Raw genomic sequence first — 26194 nt, forward strand, 5'->3', positions numbered from 1 at the left:
CTGTCTGTCTGACCAGCTGTCTGCCTGCCTGTCTCATCTGTCTGTCTGTCTGCTTTTCTGTCTCTGTCTGTCTCTGTCTGCCTGCCTGCCTGCCTGCTTGTCTGTCTGTCTGTCTGACTGACTGACTGTCTGTCTCTGTCTGTCTGTCTGTCTGTCTCTGCCTGCCTGCCTGTCTGTCTGTCTGTCTGCCTATCTGTCTGCCTGTCTGCCTGCCTGCCTGTCTCATCTGTCTGTCTGTCTGTCTGTTTGCAGAACGGGACAGACCTGAAGTGGGTGGATGGTGGAAAGGCCATATTTAAGGTGGCTACACACGTCCTGTCCACAGTCTACACTCAGGTGGGTGACAGGTGTTTGTGTGTGAGATTTTGAGAGAGTGTGTGTGTGAGTGTGTGAGTGTGCGTGTGTGTGTTGTGGTCACCTTCACTGGGTGCTCTGTGACTGACTCCCTCTCCTCTGTGCTCCTCTGTTCTCTCTCTTTTCCCTCGTCTGTCTTCCTGCGGACCCTGACGCTTCTTCGGAGTGTCAGAAGGCGGGATCTGTTATCGAGACTCAAATCTCCAGCTGAAGGTAGAGGATCAGCCTGCATGTGGGTAGAAAATGGGTTTCATGAGCAGCATGACCTGCAAGTCAACAAAATAAATTTGTTTCCCATTTTGAAAAATATTAAGACTTTCAAATACAGTATGTTGAGGAACATGTTCCTTTAATTAGATTTCCTTAATATTGGTACTGAAAGTTTAAGCATTTAAATGTCGAAAGTCTGGATTTAATTACAAAGATTGCGTAATTTTCATTTTACTGGGATCCTGTTTATTCTGTTTTTGGCTGTGGTGTGTCAGTGTGTGTTTGTGGCTGTGGTGTGTCAGTGTGTTATCGAGCGTTGTGTTATTGAGCACTATGTAAAGTGTTTGTTTGTGGCAGTGGTGTGTCAGTGTGTTATCGAGCGCTGTGTAAAGTGTGTGTTTGTGGCAGTGGTGTGTCAGTGTGTTATCGAGCGCTGTGTAAAGTGTGTGTTTGTGGCTGTGGTGTGTCAGTGTGTTATTGAGAGCTGTGTAGTGTGTGTTTGTGGCTGTGGTGTGTCAGTGTGTGTTTGTGGCTGTGGTGTGTCAGTGTGTTATCGAGCGCTGTGTAAAGTGTGTGTTTGTGGCAGTGGTGTGTCAGTGTGTTATTGAGCGCTGTGTAGTGTGTGTTTGTGGCTGTGGTGTGTCAGTGTGTGTTTGTGGCTGTGGTGTGTCAGTGTGTTATTGAGCGCTATGTAAAGTGTGTGTTTGTGGCAGTGGTGTGTCAGTGTGTTATTGAGCGCTATGTAAAGTGTGTGTTTGTGGCAGTGGTGTGTCAGTGTGTGTTTTTGGCTGTGGTGTGTCAGTGTGTGTTTGTGGCTGTGGTGTGTCAGTGTGTTATCGAGCGCTGTGTAAAGTGTGTGTTTGTGGCTGTGGTGTGTCAGTGTGTTATCGAGCGCTGTGTAAAGTGTGTGTTTGTGGCAGTGGTGTGTCAGTGTGTTATCGAGAGCTGTGTAAAGTGTGTGTTTGTGGTTGTGGTGTGTCAGTGTGTTATCGAGCGCTGTGTAAAGTGTGTGTTTGTGGCAGTGGTGTCAGTGTGTGTTTGTGGCAGTGGTGTGTCAGTGTGTGTTTGTGGCAGTGGTGTGTCAGTGTGTGTTTGTGGCTGTGGTGTGTCAGTGTGTTATCGAGCGCTGTGTAAAGTGTGTGTTTGTGGCAGTGGTGTGTCAGTGTGTTATCGAGCGCTGTGTAAAGTGTGTGTTTGTGGCAGTGGTGTGGCAGTGTGTGTTTGTGGCAGTGGTGTGTCAGTGTGTGTTTGTGGCAGTGGTGTGTCAGTGTGTTATCGAGCGCTGTGTAAAGTGTGTGTTTTTGTCGTGGTTCAGGGTCTCCTCAGTGTGGAGAAGAGTCATGTGATCATCCACTTCCTGCCAGTGCTGTTTAACCAGCTGTTTAAGGTGCTGACACAGAATGACAACGATGAGGTCACTACTGCTACCACCAGGTTAGTACTGGTACTGCAGCGAGTGTCCCACTGTCATTTCAGTTACGGCAGAATGATCGCCTGTTTTTCACAGAGATCACACACATCCGTCACTCCCAGCAGAACCCAAACAAAAGTCCATGTCCCCTAATATAAAGTGGTTTTATTGACTGGAAATTTATAGTTTTAATGAACAGATTTCAGCATGTAGCAGATTAATCTAAAATGCTTGAGCTCAGTCATTCATTATTTTTTCTTATTTTTTATTCTATACTGATTTGGGCTGATTTGCTTTTTAAAAGCCTACAGGTCTTTCTGATCTGTGTGTGGCTTTGATCTGAAATCATTTGCAGTATCTTGTTAAAATATAGGGTCAGATTAATCAATTGCTGATGTATGAATTATTTGTACAGTATGTTGTGTAGTTTCTTTGCATGTTTGCACACGTGTATTTTGAGAGAAACTTTACTCATTACTCTGTGACCTGTCTTTGTCCCTGTAGGGTTCTGGTTCACATTGTTTCTAAGTGTTATGAAGATAGCCTGGAAGCCTACTTGCACTCTTACATAAAGGTAACGCCCTGTCTCTACCTGCCTATTACTATTGAATTATGGGTAGAGGCCTGCCTCTACCTGACTTTCACTATTGCATTATGGGTGGAGCTCTGTCTGTACCTGCCTATTACTACTGCATTATGGGTAGAGGCCTGCCTCTACCTGACTTTCACTATTGCATTATGGGTGGAGCTCTGTCTGTGCCTGCCTATTACTACTGCATTATGGGTAGAGGCCTGCCTCTACCTGACTTTCACTACTGCATTATGGGTGGAGCTCTGTCTGTACCTGCCTATTACTACTGCATTATGGGTAGAGGCCTGCCTCTATCTCTCTGTTTCACTACTGCATTATGGGTGGAGCCCGCAGACACAGGAGGCCGTAGTGCATTATGGGTAGAGCCTTTAGACATAGGAGGTTGTAGTGTGTGTGCATCTGTATGTGCGTGTGTGTGTGCGTGCGTGCGTGCGTGTGTGTGTGCGTGCGTGCGTGTGTGCGCGTGAGCGTGAGCGTATGTGTGTGTGTGTGTGTATATGATTCTCAGCTCGTGTTTTCCCTGTGTGTAGTTTGTGTGTGTGTGTGTGTGTGTGTGTATATGATTCTCAGTTCGTGTTTTCCCTGTGTGTAGATTGTGTGTGTGTGTGTGTATGATTCTCAGCTCGTGTTTTCCCTGTGTGTGCGTGCGTGCGTGCGTGCGTGCGCGTGAGCGTATGTGTGTGTGTGTGTGTATATGATTCTCAGTTCGTGTTTTCCCTGTGTGTAGATTGTGTGTGTGTGTGTGTGTGTGTGTGATTCTCAGTTCGTGTTTTCCCTGTGTGTAGTTTGTGTGTGTGTGTGTGTATGATTCTCAGTTCGTGTTTTCCCTGTGTGTAGATTGTGTGTGTGTGTAGTTTGTGTGTGTGTGTGTGTGTGTGTATGATTCTCAGCTCGTGTGTTCCTGTGTGTAGTTTGTGTTCCGTACAGAGAGCCACGGTTTTCGGACAGTGCATGAAGAATTGGCCAAAGGCATGACCTCTGACCTTAAGAGCAACGAACAGATAGCCGTGAGGAACATCCTGAAGGTACAATCATACACACACTCACTCACACACACACACACACACATACACACACGCACACACACACTCACTCACACACACACACACACACACTCACTCACACACACACACACACACACACACACATACACACACATACACACACATACACACACACACACACACACACACACACACATACACACATACACACACACACACACACTCACAATCACACACCACCTTCTCACACCCCCACGTGTGTGTGTGTGTGTGTGAACCTGTATCCTCAAACCCATTTTCTAAATGAAGCAGTGCATTCTCAGTCTCTCTCTTGCTCTTACACTCCCACTATGGCCCTTAACACCATTAAAGGTAATGAGCGTATGATGAAGATGAGGCTGATGAAGAGTGTGTGATGTGTGTTCACAGTTCTCCTGGTTCTTCTTTGAGCTGATCAGTAAGTCCATGGCTCAGCACCTGGTCGACTCGGACAAGCTGCAGGTAGAGCACGAGCAGTCATTTTTACCTGGAAGAGGCACATCCTGCTGCGTTTGCGTTTGTGGTGACCGCGATGTGTCTGTTCAGGTCCCTCGACCACAGAGGTTCCCGTCCTCCTACCTGAGCAAGCTGGAGGCTCTGATCATGACCACAGCTGATCACGTCTTCTGGAAGACCAAAGATATGCCCGAGGAGACACACAGCGCTAACCTGGCGGTCGCCAGCTTCATCAAGGTGAGAGAGAGAGAGAGATTATATTATTATTATATAGCCTACTCACTGTGGCCATTACCACACTGTTGTTTGCATTGTTGTCGTTACCACAATGTTGTTTGTATTTCATGTTGTTTGTATTCCTATTCCTGTTTCTGTGTGTACGCTTTGGCAATATCTACAAATGTATTTCATGCCAATAAAGCATTTTGAATTTGAATTTGAATTTGAGAGAGAGAGAGAGAGACAGAGAGAAATAGAGACTGAGATCTTGCAGTGTGTGGGAGTAATTCTTTATGAGGGAAATAAGAGAGGGTGTGTGACTGTGCAGCACAGAGCTCTGAATGAACCCCACTCTGTGTCCTTCCCCCCAGCGCTGCTTCACGCTCATCGACCGAGGATTCACCTTCAAACTCATCAGCGGCTACATGAACATTATCGCAGCCGCGGAGAACAAGGTGCCAGAGAACGGACTCTTTTAACATTAGCCAATGAGAGAGAGTCTCCTCATGTGAATTTGTGTCATGCGTTTGAGGGTGCACAAGGCGAGTGCTTCCTGTGCATTGTGGTGCATTGTGGGAAGGCTAAAACCTGGTCCTTGTTGCAGGCGCTGTGTGAGTTTAAGTTTGAGTTCCTGCGGGAGGTGTGTAACCACGAGCACTACATCCCTCTCAGCCTGCCAATCCCCTCCGCCCGCATCACAGGTGAGAGGGGTCAAGGGTCAGGGGTCACAGGTCCTGTGCATGTTCTGAGGTGGCTCACCTAGCCTAGCGAGCAGCGTGCGTGCGCCCTTCTCATGTCTCCGTCTCCTGTTCGTTTGGTCCTCCAGATCGCGCCTGTTCACCGGAGGCACAGAACACACAGGGTATGTCTGTTTCCTGTCTCACACTTCCTGTGTGAAAGCAGCAACCCTGCGCTCTTGTTCCTCTGAGGGATTGAATGTGGTGGAGCCCCTCTGCAGACAGCAGTGTGACCTGTTTTACTCTCTGCTGCCCCCAGTGGACGTGCCCGAGTACAGCCTGACGGGGGAGTTCTGCAGGAAGCACTTCCTGACGGGGCTGTTGCTACGGGAACTGGGCCTGGCGCTGCAGGATGAGCAGGACCTCAGACACTTGGCGCTCGCCAGCCTCAAGAACCTGATGGCCAAGCACTCCCTGGACCCCCGCTACGCCCACAGGGTAACCCCGTACCCCACCCCTGTACCCCACCCTCCCCCCACCCCTATACCCCGCTACGCCCACAGGGTAACCCCGTACCCCACCCCTGTACCCCACCCTCCCCCCAACCCTATACCCCGCTACGCCCACAGGGTAACCCCGTACCCCACCCCTGTACCCCACCCCTATACCCTGCTACGCCCACAGGGTAACCCTTTACCCCACCCCTATACCCCACCCTCCCCCCACCCCTATACCCCGCTATGCCCACAGGGTAACCCCGTACCCCACCCCTGTACCCCACCCTCCCCCACCCCTATACCCCGCTACGCCCACAGGGTAACCCTCCACCTGTACCCCACCCCTATACCCTGCTACGCCCACAGGGTAACCCTTTACCCCACCCCTATACCCCACCCTCCCCCCCACCCCTATACCCGCTACGCCAACAGGGTAACCCTTTACCCCACCCCTATACCCCACCCTCCCCCCACCCCTATACCCCGCTACGCCCACAGGGTAACCCCGTACCCCACCCCTGTACCCCACCCTCCCCCCACCCCTATACCCCGCTACGCCAACAGGGTAACCCTTTACCCCACCCCTATACCCCACCCTCCCCCACCCCTATACCCCGCTACGCCCACAGGCTAACCCCGTACCCCACCCCTATACCCCACCCTCCCCCACCCCTATACCCCGCTACACCCACAGGGTAACCCCGTACCCCACCCTATACCCCACCCTCCCCCACCCCTATACCCAGCTACGCCCACAGGGTAACCCTTTACCCCACCCCTATACCCCGCTACACCCACAGGGTAACCCCGTACCCCACCCCTATACCCCACCCTCCCCCACCCCTATACCCTGCTACGCCCACAGGGTAACTCCGTACCCCACCCTCCCCCCACCCCTATACCCCGCTACACCCACAGGGTAACCCCGTACCCACCCCTATACCCCACCCTCCCCCACCCCTATACCCCGCTACGCCCACAGGGTAACTCCGTACCCCACCCCTATACCCCGCTACACCCACAGGGTAACCCCGTACCCCACCCCTATACCCGCTACACCCACAGGGTAACTCCGTACCCCACCCCTATACCCCGCTACGCCCACAGGCTAACCCCGTACCCCACCCCTATACCCCGCTACGCCCACAGGCTAACCCCGTACCCCACCCCTATACCCCACCCTCCCCCACCCCTATACCCCGCTACGCCCACAGGGTAACCCTTTACCCCACCCCTATACCCCACTACGCCCACAGGGTAACCCCGTACCCCACCCCTATACCCCACTCTGCCCCTATACCCCACCCCTCCCCGTTCTGCCCCTATACACACCCTGTCCCACCCTTATACCCTATACCCCACTCTGCTCCTATACACACCCTGCTCCACTCCTGTACCCCACCCTGCTTCACCTTATTCTGTCATTCCTGTGTCAGAGAGCCAGGGGGCGCTGCAGTATTTTAATCTCCGAGCCTCCAGCAGGAACAGCAGCGAGGCTAAAGAAAAACAGCAGGAACCCATTACCCCCCATCCCCCCACCCCCCTCTCACAGGAAACTGTATGCTCTCTGGGACCGTGTCAGCCAAATCACACAGAGAGTAGCTTTCTGGCAAGCAGCACACCATGGCGGGACAGCGGGAATTAGCCCCAGAGCACGCCCCCCCCCCCGTCACTTTCTCTCTCTGCTCTCTCGCCCTACCCTCTCTCTCTCTTTCTCCCTCTGTCTCTCGTTCTCTCTCTTTCACACTCTCTCTCCCTCCCTCTCACTCCCATGTTCATGCTTTCTTTCTCTCCCTCTGTCGCTCTCTCCCTCTCTCTCTTTCATACTCTCTCTCCCTCTCCTTCGGGCTGCCTCTCACATTCTCTGTCTGTATCTGACTGTGCTGTGCACACTGCTGCTGCTCTCTGAGGTGATATAACTGACTTTATTACATAAATAATCTTCAGTGTTTAATTTCTGGGTGTAGCATTCTGTTTTTGGTGCTGGTAGTCTCAGATTTACCTGGGTGCTCAGACACAGTCCAGGTCTTTTTAGGAATTCCTGGGCCATCCTCCATTCAGGTCTGTCCTGATCAAGCACAGGTCTAGAACGAGTAAATTTCATTCACACACAAACCTGCTACCTCATCCAAGTTGGGGCTCATGTGATTGCTGACCTTTGACCTTGTGGCCCCTCCCCCTGCAGGACAGGGAGGCGCGGATTGCAGCTCTGTATCTGCCTCTGTACGGCCTCATCTTGGACAACATGCCCCGCTTCTTCCTCCGAGACCTCTTCCCCGTCTGCTTCACGACCAGCAACCAGGTACGCCTCGCCACGCCCCATCCTGCCCCGCCCCACCATGCCCTGCCCCACCCCACCCCGCCCTGCCCCGCCACACCCCCTTCGTCACACCTGTGCTCCATTCTCAGATCTGATTTGATGATTCCTGAGTGTAATGAGCACCTGGTGCTTTAGTCAGAATCACCTCACAAACCTGGCAGGGCTCCCAGAATGTGACCTCACAGGAAATGATGCTGATAGTGGCACTCCCTCCCCCCCCCCTACTGTGGCTGTTCTCTGCAGGGGTCCCGGGACGACCTGAGTGTGGGGGGGGGGCTTCCGGGGCAGATGGCACTCTCTCTGCGGCACGGAAACTCTGTGGATGCCTCATTCTCCAAAGAGGTCCTCAACTCCATCACAGGTATGCACCTCCACACCTGTACTCAACTCCATCACAGGTACGCACCTCCACACCTGTACTCACCTGTCCTCACCTATACTCACCTGTGCTCACCTGTCCTGACCCACCTGACTGTGTATTGTCCACATGACTCAGGTAATTAAGAATAAATCTGGACTGGAGTAAACGGAGCCTGCGTCCTCTTTTTAAGAGCAAACTGCCTGCTGACCTTTCTCAGTTCAGCTGAAACCCAGAGCACTCCACCGGCTTTATTCCTTGTTGCTGCTGGCAACAGTGTTCCATCCCATCTGAATTGATCACCCCACCCCCAGCCTGTCTCCTTGGCAGTTTCATGGGTAACCATGCGGGGCTGGCGTGGGTGTGAGTAGATATAGCTGAACACACCAGCGACAAGAACAGCGAGAAAACTGCGGTGTGAGGATAGTAAGAGGAGGTTAGTGATGAGGCGTGTACACTGGGTGTGAGTGTGATAAGCTAACTACACTGGGGTGTGAGTATGATAAGCTAACTACACTGGGGTGTGAGTATGATAAGCTAACTACACTGGGGTGTGAGTGTGATAAGCTAACTACACTGGGGTGTGAGTATGATAAGCTAACTACACTGGGGTGTGAGTATGATAAGCTAACTACACTGGGGTGTGAGTGTGATAAGCTAACTACACTGGGGTGTGAGTATGATAAGCTAACTACACTGGGGTGTGAGTGTGATAAGCTAACTACACTGGGGTGTGAGTAGATAAGCTAATACCTGGGGTGTGAGTATGATAAGCTAACTACACTGGGGTGTAGTAGATAATAACTGGGGTGTGAGTATGATAAGCTAACTACACTGGGGTGTGAGTATGATAAGCTAACTACACGCTAACTACACTGGGGTGTGAGTGTGATAAGCTAACTACACTGGGGTGTGAGTGTGATAAGCTAACTACACTGGGGTGTGAGTGTGATAAGCTAACTATACTGGGGTGTGAGTATGATAAGCTAACTACACGCTAACTACACTGGGGTGTGAGTGTGATAAGCTAACTACACTGGGGTGTGAGTGTGATAAGCTAACTATACTGGGGTGTGAGTTGATGAGCTATACAGGTGGGTTGTGTGTAGTGATGGGGTATGTTTGGTTCCTTAGTGTTGATAGCTATCCCTGGGTGTGGCTCGTGACTAAGCTGACTCATGGGGTGAGACCAAGCTACTCTGGGGTGTGCACATCATGAGACATCTGTGAGGGGTACAGTCTTGTGCTAGCTGGTTGTCCCTTAGTTCTGCACTGCCTAGCCAGTCCCTGTTGGCTTGGCCACTCCCTTGCAACTGGCCAGGCTAACTCCCCAGCCTCACTCCTGTGCTGCTTGCCCTCCACTCACTGGACCCCATCTCTGCAGGTAAGCCACTCCCCTTGTGCTAGCCTGGCCACTCCCACTCCCCCTGCACTGGCCTAGCCACTCCCCCTGTGCTGGCTTAGCCACTCCCCCTGCACTGGCCTAGCCACTCCCACTCCCCCTGCACTGGCCTAGCCACTCCCCCTGTGCTGGCTTAGCCACTCCCCCTGCACTGGCCTAGCCACTCCCACTCCCCCTGCACTGGCCTAGCCACTCCCACTCCTCCTGCACTGGCCTAGCCACTCCCCCTGCGCTGACCTAGCCACTCCCCCTGTGCTGGCTTAGCCACTCCCCCTCCTGTAAGCCTAGCCACTCCCCCTCCCCCTGCTCTAGCCTAGCCACTCCCCCTCCCCCTGCTCTAGCCTAGACACTCCCCTCCCCCTGCTCTAGCCTTGCCACTCCCCTCCCCTGCTCTAGCCTAGCCACTCCCACTCCCCTGCACTGGCCTAGCCACTCCCATTCCCCTGCACTGGCCTAGCCACTCCCCCTGTGCTGGCTTAGCCACACCCACTCACCCTGCACTGGCCTAGCCACTCCCACTCCCCCTGCACTGGCCTAGCCACTCCCCCTCCCCCTGCACTGGCCTAGCCACTCCCCCTGTGGTGGCTTAGCCACTCCCACTCCCCCTGCACTGGCCTAGCCACCTCCCCGCCTGCCGCTCGCGCTCTAGCCACTCCCCTGCACTGGCCTAGCCACTCCCCCTGTGCTGGCTTAGCCACTCCCCCTCTTGTAAGCCTAGCCACTCCCCTGTGCAGGCTTAGCCACTCCCCTCCTCTAGCCTAGCCACTCCCCTGCACTGGCCTAACCACTCCCCCTGTGCTAGCCTAGTTCTGCCCTTGCTCTGGCCTAGCCACTCCCCCTGTGCTGGCCTAGCCACTCCCCTCCCCTGCTCTATACTAGCCACTCCCCCTCCCCCTGCACTGGCCTAGCCACTCCCACTCCCCCTGCTCTAGCCTAGCCACTCCCCCTGCGCTGGGCTAGCCACTCCCACTCTCCCTGCTCTAGCCTAGCCACTCCCCCTATGCTGGCCACACCCTCTCTCCAGTGCAGCAGTGTTTGGCACCTCACAGCTGTGCATATTTCAGCTTTTGGTTTACATAATGCTCAGGCTGTGTGTGTGTGTGTGTTTCTGTGTGTATGTATGTGTGTGTGTTTGTGTGTGTATGCATGTGTGTGTTTCTGTGTGTGTATGTATGTGTGCGTGTGTTTGTGTGTGTTTGCATGTGTGTGTGTTTGTGTGTGTATTCATGTGTGTGTTTGTGTGTGTGTGTATATGCATGTGTGTATGTGTGTGTGTTTGCACGTGTGTGTGTATGCGTGTGTGTGTATGCGTGTGTGTGTGTTTGTGTGTGTGTTTATATCCATTTGTGTGTGTGCGCAATATCCATTTTAAACAAGGACAAATAGACTGTCACTACTTTTTAATGCAGCTTTGCACACCTATTATTTATAGAATTGTTTGTGTTTTTAACGTAATTTTATGTGAGCCTTTCATGGGTGTATGTTTTTATGTTGTTTGTGAGCCCCTAACCTAAGACAAATTTCTAACACTGTGTGATAGACAATAAAGTTTTTTGAATCTTGAATCTTGAATCGTGCTTGCGTGTGTGTGTGTGTGTTTGTGTGTTTGTGTGTGTGTATGTATGTTTTTGCACGTCTGTGTGTGTGTGTATGTGTGTTTATATTTTGCACACATTGCTCAGAAATCTGTCACATATTGTCACAGTTTAATAATGTGATTTTGTGAGTCAAACAAAATGCAATATTCAGATTTCAGGAAGTGGAGCTTATTTCAGCATTAGAACCTCAGTCATCCCAGCGCCGTCTCTCTTTGCTCTGTAATATTTCAGATGTCATGGTTTCTTACTGGCAGAGAGCAGTGCATCAGGAGATCTCCGACTTCTTCAACATCTTAGAGTGAGTATCTGTCACTGCCTCAGTTTAGCCTTACAGCTGGTTACACACCTTAACGTCTGGGCCTGAACACCAACACACACCTCAACGTCTGGGCCCTGAACACCAACACATACCTCAATGCCTCAGTCTGAACACCAACACATACCTCAATGCCTCAGTCTGAACACCAACACACACCTCAACGTCTGGGCCCTGAACACCAACACATACCTCAACACCTCAGTCTGGACATCCAACACGCACCTCAACGCCCCAGTCTAAACACCAACACACACCTCAACACCTCAGTCTGAACACCAACACGCACCTCAACGCCCCAGTCTAAACACCAACACACACCTCAACACCTCAGTCTGAATACCAACACACACCTCAACGTCTGGGTCTGAGCACCAACACATACCTCAACACCTCAGTCTGGACACCAACACACACCTCAACGTCCGTCTGGACACCAACACACACCTTAACGCCTCGGTCTGAACACCAACACACTACTCAAGAAACAGAGTGTTTCAGGGAGACAGAGTGTTTCAGGGAGACAGATTCAGAGTGTTTCAGGGAGACAGAGTGTTTCAGGGAGACAGATTCAGAGTTTTTCAGGGAGACAGAGTGTTTCAGGGAGACAGATTCAGAGTGTTTCAGGGAGACAGATTCAGAGTGTTTCAGGGAGACAGGGTGTTTCAGGGAGACAGGGTGTTTCAGGGAGACAGGGTGTTTCAGGGAGACAGGGTGTTTCAGGGAGACAGAGTGTTTCAGGGAGACAGGGTGTTTCAGGGAAATGGAGTGTTTGAGGGAGACAGGGTGTTTCAGGGAGACAGAGTGTTTCAGGGAGACAGAGTGTTTCAGGGAGACAGGGTGTTTCAGGGAAACAGAGTGTTTCAGGGAGACAGGGTGTTTCAGGGAGACAGGGTGTTTCAGGGAGACAGAGTGTTTCAGGGAGACAGGGTGTTTCAGGGAGACAGAGTGTTTCAGGGAGACAGAGGGGGGGTGAGAGAGACCCATAATCACGTAATGCTTTCACTCTTTATTTTTATTAGTTACTGTTATGGCCCATATTCATTGTGCTATGTTTGCTGAGTGTTATTCGTTGTGTTTGTTATGTTTGATGAGCGTTATTCGTTGTGTTTATGTTTGATGAGTGTTATTCGTTGTGTTTATGTTTGATGAGTGTTATTCTTTGTGTTTATGTTTGATGAGCGTTATTCTTTGTGTTTATGTTTGCTGAGTGTTATTCGTTGTTTGTTATGTTTGCTGAGTGTTATTCGTTGTTTGTTATGTTTGATGAGTGTTATTCTTTGTGTTTATGTTTGATGAGCGTTATTTGTTGTGTTTGTTATGTTTGATGAGCATTATTTGTTGTGTTTGTCATGTTTGCTGAGTGTTATTTGTTGTTTGCTATGTTTGATGAGCATTATTTGTTGTGTTTGTTATGTTTTTGTGTTTTATTTGTTGTGTTTGTTTGATTTTTACCCGTTTTGTCTGTTCCAGGCTCTGCCTCCAGCACTTCAGGTTTCTGGGGAAACGGCACATTGCCAGGTGAGTGTGGCATGATGCCCACATGCCCTGCTGAGTAAAAACAACAGGAGACTGTCTGTTACACACACACACACACACACACACACGCACACACACACACTCGCTCTCTGGCCCAGCAGCTGATGAGAGGCTCATGCCCTTAATTATACTCTTTGGCTGCCTGATTTCCTCTGGTATTGACACAGGCTGAAGCCCTTGCCAATATACCCCCCTCTCTCTCTCTCTCTCTCTCTCTCTCTCTCTCCCCCCCTCTCTCTCTCTTTCTCTCTCCCCCTCTCTCTCTCTCTCTCTCTCTCTCCCTCTCTCTCTCTTTCTCTCTCACCCTCTCTTCCCAGCTGGGTGGCTCTTGGCAGAGTGGTGGGGTGGGGGGGGGGCGCAGAGGGAATGGTTAATCATGCCGGAAACAGGGATATTTAACTGTGAACAACTGCAGCTCAGTCTCCACGGCAACCGCAGAGCACTCTGGGAGCTCTGACAGCACACAGCTGGGCCTAACAGAGCTGCTCTCAGCCTCACTGAACCCTCAGTATAACAGAGAGAGCACAAACATTCCCTCTGTCAACTCAGATTTGTTTTTTAACAATACATGCTGGAATAAAGCAATGTGACTCACTATCTCAGACAGTCTGTGCATGCATGTGTATGTGTGTGTGCATGCGCGTGTATGTGTGCAGATGCCTGCATGCATGCTTGTGTTTGTGCGTGCATGCCTGCATGTGTTTGTGTGTGCATGCATGTGTATTTGTGCACGCATGCTTGCGTGTGTATGGTTGTGCGTGCATGCGTGTGTTTGTGCATGCATGCATGCTTGTGTATGTCCGTGCATTTATGTTTTTGCATGCATGCTTGTGTATGTGCATGCATGTGTGCGTGCATGCGTGTGTATGTGCATGCATGCATGTGTGGTCATGTGTGCGTAAGGTGTGGATTTCAGCCAATGGGGTCAGTTTTCCTGGATTTGCCATTCTTCACTGGTAATTCAATTAGCTCTGCAAATCAGGTCAGATTATTTATTTTTGCGGCCCAGTGAAAGTAGGAGTTTGTGGCTCCGAGTGCTGTGAGGAGTTAGAGGATCATGGCTCTCTCACCCTGCAAGATCTGCAGTTTAACACTGTCTCTAATGAGGAGCCACAGGAATGAGGCATGAGAGCCAAACTCTGCTTCTGCTCCTTCTGAAGTGTGATAGGGCTCCCTGCAGCTGGTGCTGCTTGAAGCTTCCTCTTACGTCGCTGTATTTTATTTAAACATTTTGTAATTTTTTTGGTCATTTGTGGTCATAGTGCACCTAAAATGTTTATGTTCACAATCAAAGAAATACATTTTTTTTAAGGTGCACAATTGTGAGGGGGCTGCATGTGTCAGTGATTGTGGACCGGGGAAGGGCTGGAATGGTTACTGACTGGGGGGCAGGGGGTGGGCAGTCAGCTATTGGGCCCGATGTCATTGCATGTTCTCCTTGTCCTTTATTCTGAGTGATAGTGCTGCAGCCTTTGGCAGTTACAGGAGCAGAGCCCCAGTGATGCTCCTGTGGTCGTGTTTGTGTTGTCTTTGTGTTTGTTTTGGTGTTACAGTGTCTTCCCAGTTTTTCTGTGAGTTTAATCCCTGTCTTCATCAGAGCTTCCTGTGTGTGATGGAGTCTGTTATTTACATGCTGCTTTTATAGAGTGTTTTATGTGTGTGTGTGTGTGTGTATACTTGTCTGAGTTTGTGTGTGTGTGTGTGTGTTATCGCTGATGTTAGAAGATGCTAATGGTGATTAATGTGTGTGTATGCTGAGTGTGCGTGTGTATGTGTGTGTGTCTGAGTGCGTGTGTGTGTGAGTGTGTTTGTGTGTGTGTGTCTGAGTGCGTGTGTGTGTGAGTGTGTGTGTGTGTGTATGTGGAGTGTGTGTGTGTGTGTGTGTGTGTTATTGCTGGTGTTAGATGATGCTGATGGTGATTAGTGTGAGTGTGTGTTTGTGTGTGTGTCTGAGTGCGTGTGTGTGTGTGTGGGTGTGTGTTATTGCTGGTGTTAGATGATGCTGATGGTGATCAGTGTGTGTGTATGTGAAGTGTGTGTGTTAACACTGGTGTTGTTGGCTTGCTAACAGGAAGCTAGCAGCAGCGGTCAAGTTGGCTCAGTCCACCCACAACAGTGGCAACCTGAAAGGCTCAAACACTTCCACCCAGTCCTCCGGTCTGCTCCCGCAATGGTAACCTCCCACCACCAGGGGCACCACTGCACCTGATCCGCTTCAGTTCAGTCCAGTCAGGAAATGAAGTGATTTTCAGTCTGATGAAAAGCTTTCTTCCAGGACTTTTCCAGTTGATTTGAATCCTGCTCATTCCTAAATGGGCTGATGTGTAGTGGAATGGGCAGGCAGACAGGTGGCGCTGGTGTGCAGGTCACACGCGAGCATGTGGAGCACCCAGTGATGCAGGGCATGTGTTCAGATTAAGAGCTGTTCTCCTGGACAGGGGGAAGTGAAATGCCCCAGGAGTGAGGTCCCCGGGGGCCGTGTTCCCCCCCCCGCTATGGGCCGGACCGGGACCCCCCCCCTTTGGGCCGGACCGGGGCGCCCCCCTGTGGTGGCCTGAGTGTTTGGGCTGTGTGTGAACCCGCCGTTTGGATTTCTCTTATTTGTGTTCCCGCCATCTTGTCTCCCCACATCGAGTGTCAGAGCCCAAGTGCCTCCTGTGTCACGTGACGCTGTGATGCCTTTGTGTTCCCTGCATGCTTTTCCTGTGCTGTTCTGTGACACGTTTCCATTTCCTGTGACAGCGTAGAGATCCCTGCATTCTGAAGGGTCACAGAGTTAATGCCCAGAGCAGCAGCTGCTGATGTCCTGTGTGGGTCTGTGTCTGTGTCGGTACCCTGTGTGCTGGGCTCCTTACACACGGCACTGGCAGGTTTGGGTCGGCTGATGTTGTGCAGAAATCAGCGTGTCTGTGATGTGCTAACCCCCTCTCCTGCCCCCCGCGCCTCCCTCTCTTGCCCCCTTTCCTCTCCCCTCTTCCGTCCCCCCTCTCCTGCCCCCCTGTCCCTCCCCTCTCCCCTCCCCCCCCCTCTCCTCCCCCTCTCCTGCCCCCCCCGCCCCCTCCCTCTCTCTTCCCCCCTCTCCCGCCCCCCTCCCTCCCCTCCCCTCCCCTCTCCTGCCCCCTCTCCTGCCCCTCTCTCCCACTCCCCTCTCCTGCTCCCTCCCCTCTCCCACGCCCCCCTCTCTGCCCCCCTCCCACCCCCCTCTCCCTCCCCTCTCTCCTCCCCTCTCCTCCTCACTCCCCTCTCCTGCCCCCTCTCCCTGCCCCCTCTCCTCCCCCCCCTCTCCTGCCCCCCCCTGCCCCCATTCCCCCGCCCGGGACCAGGATGGTCTCCAGCCAGGACGGTCAGCGCCACGCCCGGTCCCAGACCATGCCCATCCTGCGGGGGAAGAACGCACTCACCAACCCCCGGCTGCTGCACATGATGGAGTCCAGTACGTCCCGGTCACATGACCACCCAGCACACCACCGCCCCCTCACACCCAATCACGTTACAGTGTGCAGACCTATCAACAACCTCACCCCCAATTATGTTACAGTGTGCAGACCTATCAACAACCTCACCCCCAATTATGTTACAGTGTGCAGACCTATCAACAACCTCACCCCCAATTATGTTACAGTGTGCAGACCTATCAACAACCTCACCCCCAATTATGTTACAGTGTGCAGACCTATCAACAACCTCACCCCCAATTATGTTACAGTGTGCAGACCTATCAACAACCTCACCCCCAATTATGTTACAGTGAAACTGCTTTTTCAGACAGGCCAGTGCGGCTGTATCATACAGATTGTATCAGACAGGCCAGTACAGACTGTATCAGACAGACTGTATCAGACAGATTGTATCAGACTGTATCAGACAGGCTATATCAGACAGACTGTGTCAGACAGGCCAGTACAGACTGTATCAGACAGACTGTATCAGACAGGCTATATCAGACAGACTGTGTCAGACAGGCCAGTACAGACTGTATCAGACAGACTGTATCAGACAGATTGTATCAGACTGTATCAGACAGATTGTATCAGACTGTATCAGACAGGCTATATCAGACAGACTGTGTCAGACAGGCCAGTACAGACTGTATCAGACAGACTGTATCAGACAGGCTATATCAGACAGACTGTGTCAGACAGGCCAGTACAGACTGTATCAGACAGACTGTATCAGACAGATTGTATCAGACTGTATCAGACAGGCTATATCAGACAGACTGTGTCAGACAGGCCAGTACAGACTGTATCAGACAGATTGTATCAGACAGGTTGTATTAGACAGGCCAGTACAGACTGTATCAGACAGACTGTATCAGACAGGTTGTATCAGACAGGCCAGTACAGACTGTATCAGACAGACTGTATCAGTCAGGCTGTGTCAGACAGGATCAGACAGGTTGGTGTGCCCACCCCTGCTGGCTGCTTGCTGTAAATCCTGGCGCTGTGTGTCTGTGATTGTCCCTGTCCTGTCGGGCACGCAGGTGGCAGCACGTTGGACGGAGACTCTCTGAGCCCCACGGCCATGGAGGCCAACCTGTCCACCGAAGTGGCCCTGACTGTGCTCGACATCCTCGGGCTCTTTGTGCAAAACCACAAGGTCAGCAAACTCAGCACACCCTCAGTCAAACTCAGCACACCCTCAGTCAAACTCAGCACACCCTCAGTCAAACTCAGCACACCCTCAGTCAAACTCAGGAGACACTGTCAGTCAATCAAACTCAGCACACCCTCAGTCAAACTCAGCACACCCTCAGTCAAACTCAGCACACCCTCAGTCAAACTCAGCACACCCTCAATCAAACTCAGCACACCCTCAGTCAAACTCAGCACACCCTCAGTCAAACTCAGCACACCCTCAATCAAACTCAGCACACCCTCAGTCAAACTCAGCACACCCTCAGTCAAACTCAGCACAGTCAAACTCAGCACACCCTCAGTCAAACTCAGGAGACACTGTCAGTCAATCAAACTCAGCACACCCTCAGTCAAACTCAGGAGACACTGTCAGTCTGTCAAACACAGGACACATGTCAATCTAACAAAGGACACCGTGTCAATCAAACATAGGCCACCGTGTCAATCAAACACAGGACACCGTGTCAATCAAACACAGGACACCATGTCAATCAAACACAGGACACCATGTCAATGAAACACAGGCCACCATGTCAATCAAACACAGGACACCTTGTCAGTCAAACACAGGACACCATGTCAATCAAACACAGGACACCTTGTCAGTCAAACACAGGACACCATGTCAATCAAACACAGGACACCATGTCAATCAAACACAGGACACCGTGTCAATCAAACTCAGGACACCGTGTCAATCAAACTCAGGACACCGTGTCAGTCAAACTCAGGACACCGTGTCAGTCAAACTCAGGATGCCGTGTCAATCAAACACAAGACACCATGTCAATAAAACACAGGCCACCATGTCAATCAAACACAGGACACCATGTCAATCAAACACAGGACACCTTGTCAGTCAAACACAGGACACCATGTCAATCAAACACAGGACACCTTGTCAGTCAAACACAGGACACCATGTCAATCAAATGCACAAAACATGCAGTCTTTATTTCTGCAGCAGGTTGTCTCAGGCAACAGATACCTGGGAAAATAAAGCATATAATAATAACCAAGCTGGTCTTGCATTAGATCAGAGTGAATTTAATCTCTGCTGCCATCTGGTGCTTCTATGAAGCAACTACAACAATGGGTTCTCTGTCATTTTTTTTGCATTATTATTGAGTTATTGCCTTATGAATCTTAAACAGTCCTTTAAAACAGCTTTCTCCCAGTCAGTGTGGTACTCACCCCATCCCCCCCCCCTCACAGAAACAGCTGCAGCAGGAGGATGGACAGAACCCCCTGATGAAGAAGGTCTTGGACACCTACCTGCTCTTCTTCCAGATCAACCAATCAACCACCACGCTGCGGCACGTGTTCGCTGCCCTGCGGCTTTTTATACACAAGGTCTGTGTAGTTACACACCCCCTACTCACCTGTTACATACCCCTTACTCACCTGTTACCACCCATTACTCAATGCTACCTACCCCTTACTCACCTGTTATACACCCCTTACTCACCTGTTACACACCCCTTACTCACCTGTTAAACAACCCTTACTCACCTGTTACACAACCCTTACTCACCTGTTACTCACTCATTACTCACCTGTTACATATCCCTTACTCGCCTGTTACACACCACTTACTCACCTGTTACTCACTGATTACTCACCTGTTACACAACCCTTAATCACCTGTTACTCGCCCCTTACTCACCTGATACATACCCCTTACTCGCCTGTTACACAACCCTTACTCATGTGTTACACACCCCTTACTCACCTGTTACTCACTCATTACTCACCTGATACATACCCCTTACTCGCCTGTTACACACCCCTTACTCACCTGTTACACACCTCCCTCTCTCTCTCCCCCTCTCCCTCCCTCCCTCTCTCTCTCTCTGTCTCTCTCCCTCCCTCTCTCTCTCTGTCTCCCTCTCTCTCTCTCTCTGTCTCTCTCTCTGTCTCCCTCTCTCTCTCTCTCTGTCTCTCTCCCTCTCTCTGTCTCCCTCTCTCTCTCTCCAGTTCCCTGCAGTGTTTTTCCAGGGTAAAGCAGAACTGTGTGGCTCGCTGTGTTACGAGATTCTGAAGTGCTGTAACCACCACAGCAGCTCGACTCAGACTGAGGCCTCCGCTCTGCTCTACTTCATCATGAGGAAGAACTTTGAGTTCACCAAGGGGAGGTCCATCGTGCGCTCGCACCTGCAGGTCAGTCTCTCACACACACACACACACACACTTGCAGGTCAATCCCACACACACACCTAGAGGTCAGTCTCTCTCACAAACACACACACACCTACGGGTCAGTCTCTCTCACACACACACACACACACCTACGGGTCAGTCTTTCACACACACACACACACACACACACACACACACACACACACACACACACCTACGGGTCAGTCTCTCACACACACACACACACACACACCTACAGGTCAGTCTCTCTCTCTCTCACACACACACACTTGCAGGTCAGTCTCACACACACACGCACACACACACCTACAGGTCAGTCTCTCTCACACACACACACACACACACACACACACAGGTCAGAGGTAAGAGTCACACACCTGAGTGTGGGACTGTGTGAGAGACTCAGTGCTGAGATTTACAATAGGGCCCCATTTACAGAGAGCCATCAGAGAGAAACAGTGAGATTCATCAATTTTTCTTCTTCCTCTCCTCTCCTCTCCTCTCATCCCCTCTTCTCTCATCCCCTCCCCTCCCCTCTCCTCCCCTCCCCTTTCCTCTCCCCCCTCCCCCTTCCCCTCTCCTCTCCCCCCTCTCCTCCCTCTCCCCTCTCCCCTCCCCCCTCTCTCCTCTCCCTCCCCTCTCCCCTCCCCCTCTCCTCTCCCCCCTCTCCCTTCCCCTCTCCTCTCCCCCCTCTCCCCCCTCTCCTCTCCCCCCTCTCTCCTCTCCTCTCCCCTCTCCCCTCCCCCTCTCCTCTCCCCCCTCTCCCCTCCCCCCTCTCCTCTCCCCTCTCCCCCCCCTCCCCTCCCCCTCCCCCCTCTCCTCTCCTCCATCCTCAGCTCATAAAGGCAGTGAGTCAGCTGATTGCGGATGCGGGCATCGGAGGGTCGCGCTTCCAGCAGGCCCTCGCCATCATCAATAACTTCGCCAACGGAGACGCGCCGCTGAGGGTACCCCAAACTCTGTACCCCTGTACCCCAAACCCTGTGTCCCTGTACCCCAAACTCTGTACCCCTGTACCCCAAACCCTGTGTCCCTGTACCCCAAACCATGTACCCCTGTACCCCAAACCCTGTGTCCCTGTACCCCAAACATGTACCCCTGTACCCCAAACCCTGTGTCCCTGTACCCCAAACCATGTACCCCTGTACCCCAAACCCTGTTTCCCTGTACCCCAAACCCTGTGTCCCTGTACCACAAACCCTGTGTCCCTGTACCCCAAACCTTGTGTCCCTATACCCCAAACCCTGTGTCCCTGTACCCCAAACCCTGTGTCCCTGTACCCCAAACTCTGTGTCCCTGTACCCCAAACCCTGTGTCCCTGTACCACAAACCCTGTGCCCCTGTACCACAAACCCTGTGTTCCTGTACCACAAACTCTGTGTCCCTGTACCCCAAACTCTGTACCCCTGTACCCCAAACCCTGTGTCCATGTACCCCAAACCTTGTGTCCCTATACCCCAAACCCTGTGTCCCTGTGTTAGGTTAGGGTTAGGGTACGCTGAACCCCGTGTTAGGTGTGGGATAGGGTTAGGGTTAGGGTACGCTGAACCCTGTGTTAGGTTAGGGTTAGGGTTAGGGTTAGGGTACGCTGAACCCTGTGTTAGGTTAGGGTTAGGGTACGCTGAACCCTGTGTTAGGTTAGGGTTAGTGTACGCTGAACCCTGTGTTAGGTTAGGGTTAGGGTACGCTGAACCCTGTGTTAGGTTAGGGTTAGGGTTAGGGTACGCTGAACCCTGTGTTAGGTTAGGGTTAGGGTTAGGGTACGCTGAACCCTGTGTTAGGTGTGGGATATGCTGTGCATTATGAATCTGTCCCTGCAGAATACCTCATTCCCAGCAGAGGTGAAGGACCTGACCAAGCGGATCCGCACTGTGCTCATGGCCACGTCTCAGATGAAGGAGCATGAGAAGGATCCGGAAATGCTGGTGGACCTGCAGTACAGCCTGGCCAACTCCTACGCCAGCACTCCTGAGCTCCGGCGTACCTGGCTGGAGAGCATGGCGAAGATCCACGTCCGCAACGGGGACCTGTCTGAGGTTAGACAGGGTGCATTATGGGGACCTGTCTGACGTTAGACAGGGTGCATTATGGGGACCTGTCTGAGGTTAGACAGGGTGCATTATGGGGACCTGTCTGAGGTTAGACAGGGTGCATTATGGGGACCTGTCTGAGGTTAGACAGGGTGCATTATGGGGACCTGTCTGAGGTTAAACAGGGTGCATTATGGGGACCTGTCTGAGGTTAAACAGGGTGCATTATGGGGACCTCTCTGAGGGTTAGAGCTCACAGCTGTCTCTCTCCCCAGGCAGCCATGTGTTACATTCACATCTCAGCTCTGGTCGCTGAGGATCTGAAGAGGAGAGGTGAGTGTGTCTGAGGCCCCTGCAGCTCTGCGTGTGTTGGCTCCCACCCTGGCTCTGCGTCCCCTCGCGTCTGCCTGCCTCCCCCTCCAAACACTGCCCCCCCACATCCCAGCTCTGGCTGCCTCCCCCACCAAACACTGCCCCCCCCACATCCCAGCTCTGGCTGCCTCCCCCTCCAAACACTGCCCCCCCCACATCCCAGCTCTGGCTGCCTCCCCTCCAAACACTGCCCCCCCACATCCCAGCTCTGGCTGCCTCCCCCTCCAAACACTGCCCCCCCCCACATCCCAGCTCTGGCTGCCTCACCCACCAAACACTGCCCCCCACATCCCAGCTCTGGCTGCCTCCCCCTCCACACACTGCCCCCCCACATCCCAGCTCTGACTGCCTCCCCCACCAAACACTGCCCCCCCACATCCCAGCTCTGGCTGCCTCCCCCACCAAACACTGCCCCCCCACACCCCTGCCTATTTCTAGAGAGTCACTTGTGCCCATTTCTGGAAACCCCCCAATGTGTAACACATCCAGGGTTATTCAGGTACTCTGTATGAACAGAGAATGACTCTGTGCCCTATCTCCATTCGGATACTGCAGGACAAGCTTGTGTGCCATCTTTGCCCCTTGCATGCATGCATGCTATGGTGCATGCTTTATCAGCACTTTTATTTCATACACTGTGTGCAAACAGCATGCTTTACAGCACTGCACGTTGCCCGTTTAAATATAAACATGGAAGTAAACTGCTGAACTCCTACCTCGACACAGGTTACTGGAAAACAGACAAGCCCAGGAACTGGAGCGCGCTCCCAGAGGAGGCTAATGGCATTAACTGTACCCCCTTACTAACCCCGCGGGACGGAGAATGTGAGTGCCTTCATCTGCAGGACACAGGGGGACCCCGAATTCAGCATGCACATCCCCATATGGGAGACAGGGACCCAGAACACGCGCACGCACACACACAGACTTACATGCACACGCGCACACACACACACAGACTTACACACACATGCACACACACACAGACTTACACACACATGCACACACACACAGACTTACACACACATGCACACACATAGACTTACACACACACAGACTTACACACACATGCACACACACACAGACTTACACACACATGCACACACACAGACAGACTTACACACACATGCACACACATGTTAGTAAAACGTTAGCAGAACGCTGTGTTAGTGTGAGCTGTGTGAAAGGTTAGTAAAACGTTAGTGCAGCGTTAGCAGAACGCTGTGTTAGTGTGAGCTGTGTGAAAGGTTAGTAAAACGTTAGTGCAGCGTTAGCAGAACGCTGTGTTAGTGTGAGCTGTGTGAAAGGTTAGTAAAACGTTAGTGCAGCGTTAGCAGAACGCCGTGTTAGTGTGAGCTGTGTGAAAGGTTAGTAAAACGTTAGTGCAGCGTTAGCAGAACGCTGTGTTAGTGTGAGCTGTGTGAAAGGTTAGTAAAACGTTAGTGCAGCGTTAGCAGAACGCTGTGTTAGTGTGAGCTGTGTGAAAGGTTAGTAAAACGTTAGTGCAGCGTTAGCAGAACGCTGTGTTAGTGTGAGCTGTGTGAAAGGTTAGTAAAACGTTAGTGCAGCGTTAGCAGAACGCTGTTAGTGTGAGCTGTGTGAAAGGTTAGTAAAACGTTAGTGCAGCGTTAGCAGAACGTTCATGTTCGGTTTGTTGCTCCAGCCTCGTTCTGCATGGGCTGGGCAGCCTTCCTGTGCATCACCCCCAACGTGAAGGAGGAGGGCGCCATGAAGGAGGACACGGGTGCACAGGACACGCCCTACACTGAGGTACGGGGTACGGGACACGCCCTACACTGGGGTACGGGGTACGGGACACACCCTACACTGAGGTACGGGACACGCCCTACACTGAGGTACGGGGTACGGGACACGCCCTACACTGGGGTACGGGGTACGGGACACACCCTACACTGAGGTACGGGACACGCCCTACACTGGGGTACGGGACACGCCCTACACTGAGGTACGGGACACGCCCTACACTGAGGTACGGGGTACGGGACACGCCCTACACTGGGTACGGGGTACAGGACACGCCCTACACTGAGGTATGGGACACGCCCTACACTGAGGTACGGGGTACGGGACACGCCCTACACTGGGGTATGGGACACGCCCTACACTGAGGTATGGGACGCCCTACACTGAGGTACGGGGTACGGGACACGCCCTACACTGGGGTATGGGACACGCCCTACACTGAGGTACGGGACACGCCCTACACTGAGGTACGGGGTACGGGACACGCCCTACACTGGGGTATTGGAACAGGGACACGCCCTACACTGAGGTACGGGACACGCCCTACACTGGGGTATGTGGTACAGGGACACGCCCTACACTGAGGTACGGGACACGCCCTACACTGGGGTACGGGACACGCCCTACACTGGGGTACGGGACACGCCCTACACTGGGGTATGTGGTACAGGGACACGCCCTACACAGAGGTATAGGCCCTACACTGGGGTATGTGGTACAGGGACACGCCCTACACAGAGGTATAGGCCCTACACTGGGGTATGTGGTACAGCGAAAGGCCCTACACTGAGGTACGGGCTACAGGACAGGCCCTACACTGGGGTACGGGCTACAGGACAGGCCCTACACTGGGGTATGTGGTACAGGGACAGGCCCTACACAGAGGTACGGGGTACAGATGGGTTTTAGGGGATTTTATGTGTTTCTGTATGAATGAAAAACCCAGTCCTCACGGTTCATTTCTCCCATCTAACCCCCGCCCCCCCCCCCTCCACCCTCCCAGGACACGCTGGTGGAGCAGCTGGAGCTCTGTGTCGATTACCTGTGGAAATCAGAGAGACACGAGCTCATCGCTGACGTCAACAAACCCATCATTGCCGTCTTCGAGAAGAGGAGGGACTTCAAGGTACTGGCTGGCCATACGCCTGATCTCACCAGCTCACCCATTTCCTTATCAGCCAATGTAGCTCTGCAGCTAAATAAAGTAAAACAGGTGATTGAGAGGTGAATGCAAACTGTAAGGATAATTTGGCATGGAATTCCCTTTAAAGAACAGTTACGCCCTTTATGAGTATTACAGTTACTGCTGGTCTGCTACTTACCTCTGTATGTGCGTGTGTGTGTGTGTGCGTGTGTGTGTGTGTGTGTGTGTGTGTGTGTATGCTTGTGTGCATGTGTGTGTGTGTGTGTGGTTGTGTGTGCATGTGTGTGTGTGCGTGTGTGTATGTGCGTGTGTGTGTGTGTGCATGTGTGTGTGTGCGTGTGTGTTTGTATGCGCGTGTGTGTGCGTGCGTGTGTGCATGTGTGTGTGTGTGTGTGTGTGTGTGTGCGTGTGTGTGTGTTCCTTCCATAGCGCCTGTCGGAGCTGTACTATGACATCCACCGCTCGTACCTGAAGGTGACGGAGGTGGTGAACTCGGAGAAGCGGCTGTTCGGCCGGTACTACCGCGTAGCGTTCTACGGGCAGGTGAGGGACGGCCCAGGGGTCCTCAGCGCTGGGGACAGGTGACCTGTGAACACCTGCAGCTGTGCTCCTCCTTCCTGTCCGTCTCTTTAATCGCTCGTCTGCTCTCTTCCTCTCTGTGTCTGTCTTTACCCAAGGCTGCGGTAAGTCTTTCTTCATTTCTTTTTTTAACGCTCTTCCCTTCTCACCCTTCATAGCTCCTCTCTAATGTGTGCCGAGCTGTGTCCATGTCCACCGTTTACACGTGTGTACATAAATACGCTCTGTATTTTGTATATTTATACATGTATATGTGCAACGTGTGTCCACATATATGCTACACGTGTGTCCACATATATGCTACATGTGTGTATACATACATGCTACACGTGTATCATATGTATATACATTCATTCCACAGTTTTTTTCTCCCTGAAGATCCCTGTTTCTAATCTGTAGCTTTGTGACCTGTGTTGAGCATAAAACTGCTAAAATAATAAACTTTAATTGGAAGGTTGGTACAGCCTAGCCGTTCCACCCCAGAAAAAAATACATCCTGTATTTTTTAAGGAGTTC

At 52.0% G+C, this 26194-nt stretch overlaps 1 protein-coding gene across 1 annotated transcript in view; it reads left to right on the forward strand.

Annotated features, from left to right (window-relative positions):
* Positions 1 to 26194, forward strand: part of dock10 (dedicator of cytokinesis 10) — a 65939-nt gene that overhangs the window by 34502 nt on the left and 5243 nt on the right. Inside the window, 26 exon segments of the mRNA XM_064301538.1 lie at positions 253 to 336; positions 1184 to 1998; positions 2480 to 2549; positions 3479 to 3592; positions 4001 to 4072; positions 4157 to 4303; positions 4657 to 4740; positions 4890 to 4986; positions 5112 to 5147; positions 5282 to 5460; positions 7645 to 7761; positions 8023 to 8278; positions 11267 to 11435; positions 12927 to 12974; positions 15064 to 15165; positions 16316 to 16425; positions 17476 to 17591; positions 18845 to 18982; positions 19607 to 19789; positions 20626 to 20736; positions 21610 to 21825; positions 22095 to 22152; positions 22918 to 23016; positions 23855 to 23961; positions 24959 to 25081; positions 25529 to 25642. Of these exon segments, the coding sequence (XP_064157608.1) occupies positions 253 to 336; positions 1184 to 1998; positions 2480 to 2549; positions 3479 to 3592; positions 4001 to 4072; positions 4157 to 4303; positions 4657 to 4740; positions 4890 to 4986; positions 5112 to 5147; positions 5282 to 5460; positions 7645 to 7761; positions 8023 to 8278; positions 11267 to 11435; positions 12927 to 12974; positions 15064 to 15165; positions 16316 to 16425; positions 17476 to 17591; positions 18845 to 18982; positions 19607 to 19789; positions 20626 to 20736; positions 21610 to 21825; positions 22095 to 22152; positions 22918 to 23016; positions 23855 to 23961; positions 24959 to 25081; positions 25529 to 25642 (3765 nt within the window).

The sequence above is a fragment of the Anguilla rostrata genome, chromosome 12 (assembly GCF_018555375.3).
Source record: "Anguilla rostrata isolate EN2019 chromosome 12, ASM1855537v3, whole genome shotgun sequence".
Taxonomy (NCBI): domain Eukaryota; kingdom Metazoa; phylum Chordata; class Actinopteri; order Anguilliformes; family Anguillidae; genus Anguilla; species Anguilla rostrata.